Source organism: Juglans microcarpa x Juglans regia, chromosome 7D, assembly GCF_004785595.1.
Source record: "Juglans microcarpa x Juglans regia isolate MS1-56 chromosome 7D, Jm3101_v1.0, whole genome shotgun sequence".
Classification (NCBI taxonomy): Eukaryota; Viridiplantae; Streptophyta; class Magnoliopsida; order Fagales; family Juglandaceae; genus Juglans; species Juglans microcarpa x Juglans regia.
The window spans coordinates 22,699,112-22,715,126 of NC_054606.1; the positions used below are offsets into that span (position 1 = coordinate 22,699,112).

The 16,015-nt window shown below is 33.5% G+C and overlaps 2 protein-coding genes across 2 annotated transcripts; both read left to right on the forward strand.

Annotated features, from left to right (window-relative positions):
- Positions 1 to 3,136: 3,136 nt before the first annotated feature.
- Positions 3,137 to 11,853, forward strand: LOC121238853 (phytochromobilin:ferredoxin oxidoreductase, chloroplastic). The gene is made up of 8 exons (XM_041135915.1): positions 3,137 to 3,516; positions 6,486 to 6,602; positions 8,272 to 8,366; positions 9,900 to 9,993; positions 10,116 to 10,247; positions 10,483 to 10,587; positions 11,416 to 11,466; positions 11,547 to 11,853. The coding sequence occupies exons 1-8, from the start codon at positions 3,310 to 3,312 to the stop codon at positions 11,730 to 11,732; spliced, it is 987 nt and encodes a 328-aa protein (XP_040991849.1). The 5' UTR covers positions 3,137 to 3,309; the 3' UTR covers positions 11,733 to 11,853.
- Positions 11,854 to 13,634: 1,781 nt separating this feature from the next.
- Positions 13,635 to 14,937, forward strand: LOC121238854 (F-box protein At3g07870-like). Its single transcript, XM_041135916.1, has one exon. It carries the CDS (start codon positions 13,682 to 13,684, stop codon positions 14,804 to 14,806), a length of 1,125 nt encoding a protein of 374 aa, XP_040991850.1. The 5' UTR covers positions 13,635 to 13,681; the 3' UTR covers positions 14,807 to 14,937.
- Positions 14,938 to 16,015: the final 1,078 nt, after the last annotated feature.

Consider the following 16,015-nt stretch of genomic DNA (forward strand, 5'->3'; position numbering starts at 1 on the left):
AAATATTTGAACCTTGGACCTGTTGGAGCATATCACTAAATTGTTTACACTTTTGAAATAGTTCTTTATAAATTGTTTACACCCATGGGTTAGAACTTTGGATCTAAAGAGAGCATATCACTTAAACCAAGACTCTTTCGGCCTCTTAAAGCTTGAGCCAATCTCTAGGAGTTAACACTTTTATGAATACGGTCATTAACGTATGTATCTATTAATTATATAAAGATACTCACAAATATTCAAAACTTCTTTATTAAAATTTATAGATAATGTTTTAATATAAACCATAAAGAATTTATTTTGCAAAATTAAATAGCTTGTGAACGAAGATCAAGTTCGCTCGAACAATAAATGAGCTATTTGTTAACATTAAATATAGTTCGGTGATAAAATGAGCTTGAGTCATTTACTCTCTAAGAAGAACCAATCGAAATAAGGATGCCATGTTACATTTAGAAAAGAAAACAAAACAGGAAGCACCAGTATCAAATTAAATTTGGTGCTTTTGAATTTGGTAATGCGACTATGGCCTTGTTTATTTTTGAAAAACATCTCATCTCACTTCATCATTACAACTTTTTCAAATTCTCACAAAAAATAAAATAAAAAATTCAACTTTTTCAAATTCCAAAACAAAAATAATATTAAAAAATATATTCTAACATTATTTTATTCAACTTTTTAACTTTAATCTCATCTCATCTCATCTCATCTCTGAAAACAAACGAGCCCTAGGTTGAGTTCGAAAGTGGTTATTGTAAAGTTTATTTGGTTGCTGCATTTTGAAAGAGGTAGGGGACGTTTTGGAAAGAGGCGATGATGATTTCTTAACATACTAGATCTGGTCAATGTTCCCAACCAGATTCTCGCTCAACCTTAGAAGCGTACTTATCATATATATATATAACTTTTTTTTTGAGTCAAACTCTATTATTACGTGATGTTTGCGCACTTCACGATTGTAAATATCATTGTTCTTATTACTACTAGATGTTGTTTTCTCTACCTCCACCTGTATCCTTAAACCCGTGGCTGAATTTGGTGTTTTTGGGGCTAATTGAGAATAAGGGATAGTTGGCACCTACAAAGGTATTCTTGTGAAATATTTACAGCTGGTGGTTTGTGAATTTAAAATTTAATTTGTATCGTATCAAATTATAAATGGGTAATTATGAATGTATAATTATATGAGTAAAAACCTGACTCATTTTAATAATGTGATATATCAAATTGAATTGTGTAGGAATTAGAAAATGGTGAATGAGGTTTCACATTGTATGGAGGAGAAGTTCCAGCTCTTTATAATATTTTATCTAACATAATTAACAAATTTCATATTTCTAAGCATAGATTACTCATGAGAAATATATTTTTTAGGAATAAATTACATTAATTATACATGTTTCCCACTTTATTATGACAAAAAAAAAAAAATTTGATAAACGATATCGTGACTCTATTAACAGATTTTCATATTTTTATCACTAAATATATATATATATATATATATATATATATATATATATATGGTTTTCAAGTATAAATTATATGCACTGTACACATTTCCAATTATATTATGAAAATATAATTTGGATAATAAAAATCTGTAGCAAAGTCATAATTACTTTATTTCAAAAGACATAATATTTCTATAGAAAATACTTTAACTACAAAAAGATTAAATAAAAGTAAACCATAAATTGATGTGGCTTGATGTGATACATTTGATTGTAAAGATATTTTTATTGTAAAGTATATCTAATAGATCTTATAAATCTACGTTAATTTATGAATTTATTTTTATATAATTTTTATGTCTATAACAGTCCTCTTAACCCAAGTCCTCGTTAAAAAATCATCCAATTAAATGCATTTAAAGCTCGTTTAGAAATATAATTATTTTCAGATATTTTTAAATTAATTAATTATTAATTATTAATTATTTTACTATTATTCATAAATATTCTAAAATTTTAGGTTCGAAAGACTCAGGTGGCAGATGTGCACAAGCACTCCAATGGGAGAATAGAGCATTTTGGAAGCTTGAATTGGGAAATCTGTACGGTCTAGGAGGCCCACCAGAGATGGAAGATCCAGTATAATAACTTGAAACTAAAATATGAATGTAATGAATTTAATTGGAGTCTGGCATAGATACAATTATTTATACTATTAAAAAAAATTGGAAAATTAGAAAAAGAAAATCTAAATAAAGGGCGATGTACAGCTCTTTAAATTGATGGTCTTCTGCTTATGGATAGTAGATGGTATAAATTTTAGAGTAACGATAGATACATGTGTTCAGTGTATGCAACAGTACAAATACATAATAATATATTTGAAAAAAAAATCTATTATAGAAAATTGAGATTTTTAGCTGATCTCATTCTATTCAAAATGCTTGTAGAGATTTGTATATTTTAAATTTGTGCAAATCATAGTCTTAACTTTTATGAATAGCTGATCATTTCATTTGAAGGGATATTGTCTACTCCATAAAATGATGGTTGAAGAACCACTAGGTCTCATTTAGATAATCCAATAAGATAATTTGTGAATAATAATGAAATGATTTATTAATAGTAGTGAAATAGTTCGTTAAGATGCTTTATGAAAAAAATAAGAGAAAAAGTTGAATAAAAATATTATAAAATTAAAATATTATTAAAATATAATTTTTGTTTTGAGATTTGAAAATTTTGAATTGATTTTTTATATTTTATTTAGAAGTTTGAAAAAGTTAGTAATGATTAGATGAAAATTGGAATTAAAAAATATTTATATATATGTTTTTTGGATATTAAAAAAAAGATGAAATGAGATAGATAAAAAGATCTTGTAATCCAAAGAAGGTTTAAACCCTTCTCGAGAAAATTTTTTTATCCATGAGTATATAATAAATGATATTTATAATCATAGAGTATGCATCAGACACTAATTTTTAAAAAATTAAATCAATATAAAATTAACTCAAAATTTTTCTTTTAATAATAAAAATTATTTTTTAAAAAAAGTTTATCCCACACTTGTACAAATGATAACGGTATTTTACGTTACACCTCGAGTAATTAATCTTTTGAAACGTACTTTTGCCTCTTCGTATGTAAGCTCCCGCTGACGTGGTCAGACAGGCTGATAGACAGATGGTTATGGTCTGGAACCTGGTTATTTCTGGAAGACCAGTAATTGCAAAACCCGAGATAGTGGAACCAACAACGTAGAGTGCGAGTCTGGAGAGAGCAACAGCTATGCTAGTAATGGTGGTTGGGTTGCTCTAGTGGAACTTTTTCTCTCCCTCTTTCGTTCTCAATGGAATCCTGTTCTTCGTTAAGAGGCTTTTGCGTAACAGTAAAGCCTGGACTACTAAAGAGTGTTGGAGTTTCATTCGGAACTCATAGTAGTTGGAGGAGGAAGAGAGCTTTTTTTCAAGTCTCTGCAATTTCTTTCCAGAAGTTCATCCAATTTGCTCTAAACGAAACGAAGCGCCAAACCCATTTGGTTCCTTCTCCTTTACAGGTATGTATGCGTAGTCTTGTCACTAGGCTGACCTGGGTTACTTTAATTTAAGCTTATTTGTTCAATTTTAAAATTCAGTTTCTTACGGTAAGTTCTATTTTTTCTTCAACTTGTTGCTGCTTTGATGCTGGGTTGTTTGTGGAATTGACGCTTTCTAATAACCCGCAACTAGTGGCCACTGTACTAAGGTACTATAGGATAAGTTCTAAGAATTTCCTAATAGTTGGCTCTCTTTCAAGCATTTTGGGTTGTGTTGAAATAAAATATTATGGAAGTGTTTCAGGACTTTAATGTTAGGCATAAGTTTGTTACGCGTAAGCTTGTTAGAAGTCTTAATGCTACGTTTATGGCACTCATTCCTAAGAAGCTAGGGCCAGTTGAGATCAGGGGATTCCGATCCATCAGCCTAATGACTGGCATTAATAAAATTACGGCAAAAGTTCAAGTGAATTGGCGTACGACGGATTTGGTCAAAGTAACTCCGCAGTCTCAGAATGCTTTTATCTGGGGAAGAAAGATTTTGGATTATGGGCTGACTTCTAATGAATGTCTTGATACTAGAATTAGCACAAGATAGTCATGAGGGTTTCTGTAAGCTCGATGTAGAAAACGTCTACAACCATGTGAATTGGAATCCTTTGTTGTACATGTTGAGGAGGTGTGGTTTTGGTAAGAAATTGTGTAGTTTGATTGTCCGCTGTATTTTGACAATGCAGTTCTCATTTTAGTGGATGGTACTCTCATAGCGATTCTTCAACAACTTTGAGGGACTTAGTTAGGTGGATTTTTTCCCCACTCTTAATTTTCTTTGTCATAAAGACGCTTAGCAAGCTGTTTTATGCTACAACCCATTGACATTTTTTTGTTTGTCTTCTCTATGGGGTCCAGTAATGGTTTGTGAGTTGTACATCTGTCATTTGCAGATGCTGCGTTGGTTTTCTGTGAGGCATATCCCAACCATCTGGGTTTATACGAGGCTTATTCATTTTCTTTTATCAGTTTCTGACCTAAAGATGAATCTAGCTAAATTTGATTTGCTCCCAATTGGAGATGCTGAAAATGTGGAAAGTTTGGTGAGTGTTCTTGGATGTATGGTTGCCGGTATACCTATGACCTATTGGTGTTCGTTTGGTAGCTCCTTTCAAAACAGAGCTTGTTTGGGACATTCTTGAGAAGATAGAGTATTGCCTAGCTGGTTGGAAGTGGCTACACACACACACACACATACCCACACACACATCGAATGGGGGTAAGTTTTCCTTGATCAAGACTATAGCGAGTTTCCCTACTTGTTTTTTCTCCTTCCTACTTCCTGTAGGAGTAGCAAATCATTTGGAGAAAATATGAAGGGACTTTTTGTAGGGTGGGGGAGAGGAGTTTTATTTCACCTAGTAAAGTGTTAAAGTATGCCTATCAAAAAGTGAAGTGTTAATGTATGCCCCCCAGTCTCGAAGGGAGGTCTCAAGGTTCTTAAATTGTGTTCCCGTGGAGAAAAGGCTTTGGCATCAAGCAAACGTGTATGATAGTGTCTGGAAATTGGTTGGTGGATGCAAAATATCATATAACTTGTGGGGAGGCTGGAGTTTTAATGAGGTTAATGGGTTGTATGGGGTGGGTCAATAGAAAAATATCGGGAGGGGTTAGGGGGATTTGCTCCTCATACTCAACATGTAGTGGTTCATGGTTCAAAGATGCAGTTTTTGCATGATATATGGTGGGGATCAGTCTCTTAAGGCATCTTTCTTGGAGTTATACAATCTTGCTGGCTTTGAAAGCCTTAGTTGCATTTACTTATTAAAAAAAGGAAGCCCTAGTTGCATTTACAGTTTTCTAGTGATACTCCTTAGTGGGATGTGGAGTTCATTAGAGGGGGACAAGATTGAGAGGTGGAGATTCTCACCTCATTTTTGGATCCATTGTATTCTTTGCGATTGAGAAAGAATTGTGAGGACAAGTTCTGTCAGGCCTTTTGATAGCGTGGGGTACTGAATGTGAAATCTTATTTTTATATGCTATCTCATACTGGTAGCAACCCATTTCCCTTGGAAGTCCATCTAGCAGAACAAGGCTCCTCCACGAGTAGCTTTCTTTGTTTGTGCAACTGCTTTAGGAAAGGTTCTTACGCTAGATGATTTAAATTTCAGGGAATAGTAATGTTATAGTGATGGATTGATGTTGCATGTGTAGGAGAATTGAAGAAATGATAGAGCCTCTATTTTTGCATTGTGAGGTGGCTAGCACTATTTGGAATGTCATCTCTAGTTTCCCAGCTTAGATTGGGTTATTCCTTGCAATGTAGTGGAAATGTTGGCATGTTGGAAATGGAGGTTCAGTTTTTCAAAAAGTGAAGCATTGCAGAAGATGATCCTGGGTCGATTGTTGTGTTGTATTTGGAGAGAAAAGATCGATTGTGCCTTATGGATAAGGAAAAGACGGCAGTGGATTTAAGGATTGCTTTTTCAGAACCCATTAGTATTTGTTCTTTGCTCATTCTGGTTGCTTGATTTCTAGTTTCCAGGACCTTTCAACTCCCTTTTCATTCTCTTACTAGGTGTTTCTCATATATACACCTTGTGTACTAGAACAACACCTTTTGTTCATTAATATAATTTTAACTTATATATATTAAAAAAATTGCTTGTAATGAGGTAGTTGGATTTTATGAATGTTTAAAATTTTTATTAGGATACTTGCAACTCCATGATAGCCATCTTCAACTGATCATTTGTTATAATACAAAAACTAATAATTGTAGCTGCTCTAAGTGATTAATGCTTCTACATTAATATGTGTGTGTGTGTGTGTGTGCTACACAGTTTAGTTGCTTCAACCACCCTATGAGATCTCAAAGTTTTTAAAGAACAAGAGTTTTGCAAGTACTGGTATTGTCAACATTATAGGAGCTAATAGATATCATTATATCACGTCCTTCTTGCTATTCTGAAAACATTTATTTTTTATGTACTCAGGTGAAATTTAATACAGTAAATTCCATGGATGGTAAAACAGAGCTTCAAATGTTATCATTCCAAGCTTCTAAGATTAGACTTCTACGAAGTTTGAGCATTGAGACTGAAGCCATGCAGGTACAATTCTCTGTTACATTTTCAATTTATTTACTTCGATATTGTAAGCTATCAAACAGCTCATAGTCATTTATGACTAATTCTTATGAACTATTTATGGTGACTAATCGAGCTTGTCTTCTTTTGGGCTTCTTTTAAGTTCTTACTGCCACTCAGTACAAGCGTATCCTGTGGTGTTGCTGTTTGTGATCATCCACTTCAGGACTCTAACTTATCTTAGTAAAAGGAAAGAAAAAGAAAAAAAAAAAGAAACTACTTGGAATCGATAGGAAGGTTGGTCAGTTTGTTTACCCATTGAATGGGGTGACATCATCCAGAGTTCTTCAACACAATTTTTAAAGGAAAAATTACATTTCCCCCCTCAAACTATCATTCCTTTTTCAATATGGACAATAAATTATCAAAGCTTTCACTTTACCCCCAACTACTACTCTTTTTTGCGATTTGCCTTTTCCTTTAATCTCCAATTGCGTGGAATGTCACCTATTTTCTTTTGGCACGTCATCTATTTCCATCCATCCCACGGTAAGATCTTTATCGCGGGGTTAAATTTCAACTTATGTTTTAAATTGGGAGGCCGCTAATCATATTGCAAAAGGAGTGGCAGTTTTAGGAGATGGAGTGTGATTTTGCCAAATTTAAATCATCCTCGATTCCTTGTAATGATTTATGATCTTCTTTTTTGATGGGTGATATTTTATCTTCTTTGTTGTCTGGATACATTTAATGTATGGCTTCAAATGCATGGCATGGCTGCAACATCGTGGAGTCATACATATGCGAATGCCCTGACTAGAGCCATCATTTCTTTCTCATCTGCTGCGCTTTTCTGACTAGCTTCATTGTTAACTTGACCTTGACATTTCGGGATTGGTCGGGACGCTGTTCCTAGACACCCGGTGCCAATAAAAAAAAAAAACTTGACCTTGACATACTGCTGGAGTTTGTTACATTCTTGACACTATGGAAGTTCATTAAATATCACAAATTATTACAACAATAGAAGATAGAGATGAACTCTAAAAAAGAAGGGGGAACCGCTTCTTCTTGTAAGAATAAGAAAGGAGTCCAATATCTTTGGTTCAAGACCTATTAAGTGTATGTGTAAGATACCATTAAAAGGAAGTATATGTTGGCAAATGAACCCTTTCTGATACAAACTAGTTGTTAATAGGTTTATTTATTTCTCATCTGAAAAATGTGTTGTTTGCTTGAAAAATGTAGTGTCGGGCTTGATATGCTCCTCCAAAACCACTATTTCCAGATAACAATACTAGATGAAGATAAGTTTGAAATGTAAATACTTGGAAAAACAGTATCACTATAGAACTTGCTGGTAACTGGGAGACTTGCCCAAAATCATTGCTAGAATTCTGGTTTAGGATGAATTAGCCAAGAAGAAAAATGAATGGAACAAGTTGATGAAGCAGAAAGAATAATTTTTTTTTTAAAAAAAATTAAACAAGACAAACCTTCTTTCCCTCACCTGAACTTGGCTGGTTTGATCTTCGTCCTCACATGCAGTTCCATATAAACAACGAAAAGAGGTTAAGAAACCTCAAGCTGCAGGATTTTTCTTCGAACTTTATACTTTCAATATATCATCTTTTCATGTGTGAAGTAATTTATGCGTCTGTTTAGTAACTTTGTTCTCAAAACTCAAATGCAGGTTTTGGACTTTGCTGCCTTTCCAGAACCAGAATTTGATGTGCCCATATTTTGTGCCAACTTTTTTGCCACCACCAACACAAACATAATGGTCTTGTAAGCTTTTTCCTTTCTTTAATTTTCGACCTTTGATAAGAAGAATGCTGCTTATTTACTAGTAAACAAAATTACAAAATTTACATTCTGAAACTTTTTCTCCTGATTCTTTTCTGCTTGAACTGTGAAGATACCTTCCAATGTATCTGTTCTCTGAAGGATTGATAAAACTCTTTTAAAGTCAAGCAAAACTCATTCCCAGTTAACATTCTTTTAATTGAAAATCCTTGAGCAATGCAACTGTTTCCTATTCATAAAATTTCCAGAATGTGATACAAGGTTTTTCATTGGTTTGACAACACTTTAAGCAAAACCTTTTACATAGTGTAGGCCCACCTTACCAGGTTACCGGCAAAACTTTGAGATTCCCAATTGTACTTAGTAAAGGTAAATCAAGTCTCTCATCAAGCATACCGATCCCTCAAGAGATGAATTCTTCCTAAGTAGACTTTTTTCACTTGAACCCAAGACCTACCCTTATAAAGGGCGAGAGGTACTGCTTAGCTAAAAGGGCCAATAGTTAGAAGAGTGAGAGTCTATGGCAAGAACAATCATCCTGGACCAATTCTGGCTAAACTTTAGAATTTTTTTTTTTGTTTTTTTGAGTTTGGACCATCTTCTTTGACATTTAAATATCAGTGCCTTCTGGTTGTTATTTCTTTATTTTTGTTTACTTTCTTTTCAGCCCTCATTTATGCCCTGCAATTTGCCAAGAAGTCATGGGTGATGAGAGTAATCCAAGTCTTTCATTGTTTTCCAGCAATCAATCAGAACATTATAGCATGTTTTTGGTATTTCAACAATTAGTTCAGAATTCTTTTTGAAAAGCAACATAGGTTCAGATTTCAAAGTCTCAATCTTAAATAACTAGGCTTTTGGTTGATATGTACAGTTAAAATCTTGAGAAATGTGGAAAGGCAGCTAATACTGTATCATTTGATGTCACTGTTACATGTTGTGCAAGACTTCTCCAGTGGTCATCCTGATTTTTTCTTCTTTCTCCCTTCTTTCTTTGGATGGATCTATGTCCTGATCCTAGGAAGGGAATTTTTCTATTTCATATTTTCACTTCTTGGAAACTGGTACTTACACTAAAGACCTTTCTTGGACTCATCCTTTAGCAGGTGAACCAGCTTAGTTAGTGATGTGGACCAATATGCAATTCTCTTGATTTCTTTAGCTTCCCCCTCCCACTCCTCTTTGTGACAAAAGACTGAGGGCATGGGGTTGACATGCATGATTGTGCTTGTTTAAACAATTTGATACTGGACTTTACTGAGATCTTGAGATTGCATGTCTATGAGTTCATTCTACACTTGAAGAAAATTTATGCCGTTTCACTATCTCATTTCATTTGAGAGCATATGTTTTTCATTTACTTTCGTGGTCCTATGCTAGGCATGCTGCATGTACGAAGTCTGCTTTTTGTGCATGTCATGCCAAATGACCTGTTAATTTATTGATGCAAGCTGGAAGCATTATATATGGAGAGGATTTGGGATACAGAAACTCACTTTTAATTTCCATTCATAGGGACCTTAACCCTTTGCATGATGTTATTAGTCGAGCAGATTATAAGGAAAGATACTATAAAAGCTTGATGTCTCTTGGTCTCAAGTATTCTGAGGTAAATGCATTGCTCAGTACTTGAATATTAAATAAATTCAGATCTTGTAAAATCTTTAATTTTTAATTTATTGCTAATCCTTTCTAAGATTTATCACATGACTGAACACAGATTTCATGCAGCTTTTACCCTGGGGAGGCAAGCTTACAGGCGAGTCCTTAAAATTTTTCTCACCAATTGTGATATGGACCAGATTTACTCCAAGCCAAGACAAATATGAGGTTTTATATTCTGCATTCATGGATTATTACGAGGTATAGACTAATGAATTCCATGGCCTTATTTATAGTGTGCTTGTCGTAATATTTTAACTCCATTTTGCTAGTTGGAAGAGAATTAACATTTATATGTCAGTTCCTATTTCCATTTTGCTATTCTTGTTAATAAAATCTCTTATTAATTATAAAAACAAAATGTCAGTTCCTATTTCCATGGGTAACTACATACTTGGAAAGTGTATTGCGACCGAACTTTCTATTGCATTTGCAGGCTTGGCTGGGGCTGATAAACCGAGCAGTAGCAGAGACAGATGCGTCCCAAATTATGTGCAATCGTGAAGCACAGCATAGATATTTAACTTGGAGAGCTGAGAAGGTGGTTAATCTTCTTTCCAGTTCGTCTTTCATGCATTGCATCCCATTTATACTAAACAATTGTGATTGACTATATATCTAAGTGACAAAAACTGTCTCTTGGTCATCTATTCGGGTGTGTTTTTTGGGCATTACCATAGTGGGTTTTCAATCAAAGGACTTATTTTCTTATGCTTCTCATTCACTCCTTTCATCTTATTGAGATTTTCAAATGATTAATAGAAGAATGCGCAACTCAACAATATCCAAGTTGTATCCTTGGCAATATTCAGGCATCTTAAAGACGAGTATCTGAAATACGAAGTTCAGGGTAGTGTGGGATTATATTTTACAAATAGTTTATCAGACTGTCATGCTTGGTATTTGTTGTGCGTGGTCATGGTACACTGCAGAATCGTTTTTGCTTTCATCAAAGGCATAAAACAAGTGTTAGAATGCGTATGTGTATAAAAAGATCCCATTTCACATTTGTTCCATGGTCATATTTAGCCTCTGATCGTTAGTAATACAGCTGGACCAGAATGCTATAGTCGTTAATGTTTATATGTAGTCCCATCATTCACATATCGATATAGTCATGTTCCTGGATCAATTTTAAAGTGTAGAAAAACCAATACAATTGGCCATAGATAGAGAGGGTGACGAGTTGAGAAGGAAGCGAGATGCCAAACTTGATTAACTGGTGAAAGATTATTGAAAGCTGAGCTGTGTAACTATCTTTATACATCGATTCAAGCCATGTTCTTATAGATGTTGAGATCCGCAGTCTTAAACCCCATCTGTTGCTTTGCTGACTTACTTATTTGGTTCATGGAAAATTGGAAAGCAGGATCCAGGTCATGGAGTTCTGAAAAAGTTCATTGGGGAGACAATGGCAAAGGTATTTATTCCATGAATTAGTCAAGTAGTTAATGTTTCTCCGCCAATTAACACTGCAACTACTACTCTTGCAATGCACAGGACGTGCTGAGGAACTTCCTGTTTAATGGAATTGATGAGTTAGGGAGCAGAACTTTCCTTGATTACTTCCCAGAGTACCGCCGCGAGGATGGGACAATAAATGAGAAGCGCAGTGTCATGGGAAAGTCTTTTGAGAATCGTCCTTGGGATACAAAGGGGAACTTCATTGGTGACCATTCTAAATAGTATGTGTTTTCCCATCAGTTCCTTGCTTCCATTTTTGCTCTTTTTTCCCCAGGCTTTGTTGTTAAGATCTTTTTTTTTTTTTGCTGTATTTTCTATGTATTAATTTATCATGAACAACAGAAGAGCAATTTCCCTAGCGGGTCATTATCTATGGTCAGGTCAAGTTTCAATGGGAGAATATCCCGTTGCTTGCTAATTGAGTCCAATTTTAAAAATAAGTTGTGAGTTTTATCCCTTAAGTTCATTTCAATGAAATGTGTAGTATTTATTTAATATAAGATGATTATATTTTATTTATTTTACTCGTCTGATATTAAATTCTTAATGTAATTATTTAACCATATCAAGAAGGTCTAATAATGTCAAAATTTAATTATTAATAATTATAACCAAACTTAATACTCTAGTATTTTTTGGGCCACCACTTTCTGCCTTTCTTTTTTTTTTTTAAAGGTAAATGCCAAGCAGTAGTAGACTTCAATATCATACAAATTAAACAATGACCGTCCAGAATCTCATGCACTTCTTTGGGAGAGTGACGATGGATAATTCGATGGAGTTGGAATTTTTTGTTTGGCTTTATATTATAAGGGTTGTCCTATTTGGCCACATGATCGTGAAAACAAGGCAGTACTCGATTTCTCCAACAATCACTTCAAAATAAAATATAGTCACTACAATCATCGTAGTCTACGGTCATGGAACTACAATCTCACTATTAGATTGTATAAAAATCGCCACTTTATACGACTCCCTTTTAGTAGGGAAGGGTAGAAAACATTTATTTATTTTCATTGCCCATTTCTTTTTCTTTTTATATCATGATGCACTGGTTAAGAAAAAGTGTTTGCCTAGATCTCCCTACCCCCTCTACTCATGTATTTTTGTATCCTTTAATTATAATATATTTAGGTTAAAAAAACAATGAACATCCAATCAAGTAATGTGTATATATATATATATAAGTAATACTAGATATAATTATGGGTTATATAGCGACGCACATTTCTTTTAAAAATGAGTAATGTTTATTATTAAAAAATTAATTTTTTTATATATATTTTATATTTATTTATTTTTTTTAAAATAAGTATATAATACTTACGCACTCTATAACTATAAATATCATTTATATATATATTTGTATTGACTTTTGAAGAGGTTTTATATATAGCTACCCGCCTGTAGATCACGTATAAGTCCAATTTAACAACTGATATATTTATTTTCTTTTTCTTGGCCCCACGTACTCATCGTAATATAACCACCAACTACGTAGAGAGAGAATCTTTATTCGGACTCTTCTTGTTTTGGACAATGCTATTATGTCTCTCTTAATTTATATCATTCAATTTGTTTATTTGATGTGGCATCACAATATTTCAGATGATTTATTAAAAAAATTAAAATACAAAAATAAAAATGTTGAGGAAATCTAGAATTTTAACCATTCCTTTATTTTGTTTTCGGGCTAATTTATTTGAAATATATATAAAATAGTATTATATGTACTTGCTGATTTACTTACAATTTTAAAATATTCATTTTGTTAGTTTTCTTTTAAAATTTAAAATTTAAATTTTATGATTTTTAACATATTAATAATTGATATGTAGAGAAGTTAGTTTTTTATAAATTTTTCTTAAGTATAGTTAGCATTTTTCTATTATATATATATATATAGTTTTAAGAAATAGAAAAATAAAGCAATTGTATATTATTGAAATAACTTAGCGACCAAGAGGTTTTAACTTATTATTGTAGCAAACTTATTATTTGTTTCCTTATTAAACTCTATCTCGATCGTCTTTTGAAAGTAATTCTCTCTCTCTCTCTCTCTCTCTCTCTCTCTCTCTCTCTCTCTATATATATATATCCATTGATCAAGCGTATGTAGGCGCTATCAAATTAAACACCCTAGCCAAGCCTCTCCAAGCAAACAAACAAGCATGAGCGACTTCCCTTCAGATATCCTCTTCGACATCTTCTTGCGCCTACCCATCAAATCTCTTTTGCGCTTCAGGTGCGTCTCTCCATTCTGGCGCAACATCATCGACGATCCATGCCTCGCTTACGTGCACCGAACCCGATTTGCTGAAGAATCTAAAGTCTTACTTCTCGATCATCCCAAGCACAAGCCGGACGTGACGTTTAGAGAAGATCATGGGGGCTTCTTGAAGGCTAGTCTGAGTTTAGTCACGCAGTTTGCAACTCTGAAAGCATACTTTTTTGAGGGCTGCTGCAATGGTTTGGTTTGCTTCACAAAAAGCTGCGACGATAGCCTTGTGTTTTTGTTTAACCCTCTGAGGCATGAAGTTCTAGCTCTGCAGCCACGGCCATGTTCTAGTACAGCCCCGACATCTGATCCTCCTCTACGCAAGAGAAAATATGGGTTGGGCTTTGACTGCTCGAAAAACACGTACAAGATTGTTCGAGTCTTTAAAAACCAACGCAATAGTACTTTATGCGCAGAAGTATTCACACTTGGTCGTTCAAGCTCCTCCTCATCATGGAGATCAGCCATTGGCAAAGGTCCTGATCATTGTCCTCTATTCGGAAGGCCTATATTTGCTTGTGGGGCTCTTCATTGGCTTTCGATTGCAACACCGGATGATGATCATAATAATAATAATCTAGAAGGCAATAAGATTGTTTCTTTTGACATTTCAAAGGAGGAATTTGGCTTGATTTCTACACCCAAATCATTTCTGTCATGTCATTTACTTGATCTAAGAGGAGACTTGGGTGTTGTGGATTGTTCATCCGACAGACAAATTGAGATATGGGTACTGAAGGAATATTATGGGAAGATCAAAAAGTGGGTAAAAGAATATGAGATAGGTCTAAAAGCACCAATTGGGGCGGTGGACAATACATGGATTGAAGTTATAGGGATATGGGAAGAGGGAGAAATACTAGTTAGGTATGTTGGAAGTTTTCTTTCCTATGACCCAAAGAGTGATGGGCTAAGGTACATTCATATTCCAGGGTTCAGTCATCATGACGACACAGAAGTTCTATGTCACAAGGGTACGCTATTGTCACTTTCTAGGTTTCAGGAAGAAGAATTATGAATTGTTTAAGCTGGCTTTGTTGCCATCGTCCACCTTCCTCGTCCTCGTCTCCTGGTTGTGTTGTTTTTGTTCTTTAATTTGTTCTTTTTCTTTTTCATTTTTGTATTTTTCAAAGGTTCATAATTTGGGTCCGTTAATTAAAACATGATGATGAATTAAATACAGCAAGATGATTGATATAATGATCAATCATATATGCTTTTGCCTTGCCCTGGCTAGCTGTAATATAATTGGTAATTCTCAGATTAATTGACCATGCAATTAATTTGGATTCTTAGTTATATATATATATATATATATATATATATATATATATATATATAATATGGTGATAATTAAGGCCGTCTCATTGTTTTCGAAGAGAAATGCTTTAGGTCTTGAATTCGGGACCCAAAAGTGTCTCGAATGGATTTATTTTTTACTTAGTGATTAAAAAAGTGTTTTTTAATGATATTGTGAATTTTTTTATTTTTTTAAAAATGTTTATGATGATTAAAAAAATACATGAAAAAAATGAAAAGAAAAATAAAAAAGTAAAATATACTTTTCGGGACATTTTTTCGGGATGTGTAGTGCTGCTCATTTTCGAATTTGTTCATGTCTGTCTTCTTTTAATTTAAAAATTTTAATTACAATGTGAATATGTGATCGATGTAGCTAGAAATAATAATAAAATTCAACGCGAAAAAACCGACATGCATTTCGGTTGTTTCTCATGTCTGACGTCTTCTCTTATTATTCCATTTACGATCTTTTAATGGTTTATTAGCTACCTATTCACACACACACATATAATATTGACATGTGTATTGGCCTGTGACGAAGTATGCAAATTAGGCGGGAAGCAAAACGATGGATGACATTACAAGAAAATTATTTAATTTTTTTTAATTTTTTTTTTTGTCAACAAAATTATTTTTTTATTAAAATTCGTATATTTTCGTCATAAATAATTATTTTTATAATAAATAACTCGTTATAAATATTCATATTTCTTGTAATGACTTGCTCACTCAAGCTGTCTGCTATTTTATATATATATATATATATATATATATATATTTTAGTTTTGATGAAATTTATGACTTGGTGACTCCAACGCGACTAATTTGTTCAACCCAATCCACCAAATTAAAACCAACAGGCCGATCGATGACATATATAATATACAAAGGCATGCATGATGCTGCATTGTGTATTCAGCTTGCT

Coding starts and splice junctions, on each gene's coding strand:
- LOC121238854 (XM_041135916.1), top strand. CDS start 13,682: ATGAGCGACTTCCCTTCAGATATCCTCTTCGACATCTTCTTGCGCCTA.
- LOC121238853 (XM_041135915.1), top strand. CDS start 3,310: ATGGAATCCTGTTCTTCGTTAAGAGGCTTTTGCGTAACAGTAAAGCCT. Junction 9,994..10,115: donor TTGGTCTCAAGTATTCTGAG/GTAAATGCATTG, acceptor GATTTCATGCAG/CTTTTACCCTGGGGAGGCAA. Junction 10,588..11,415: donor TAACTTGGAGAGCTGAGAAG/GTGGTTAATCTT, acceptor ATTGGAAAGCAG/GATCCAGGTCATGGAGTTCT.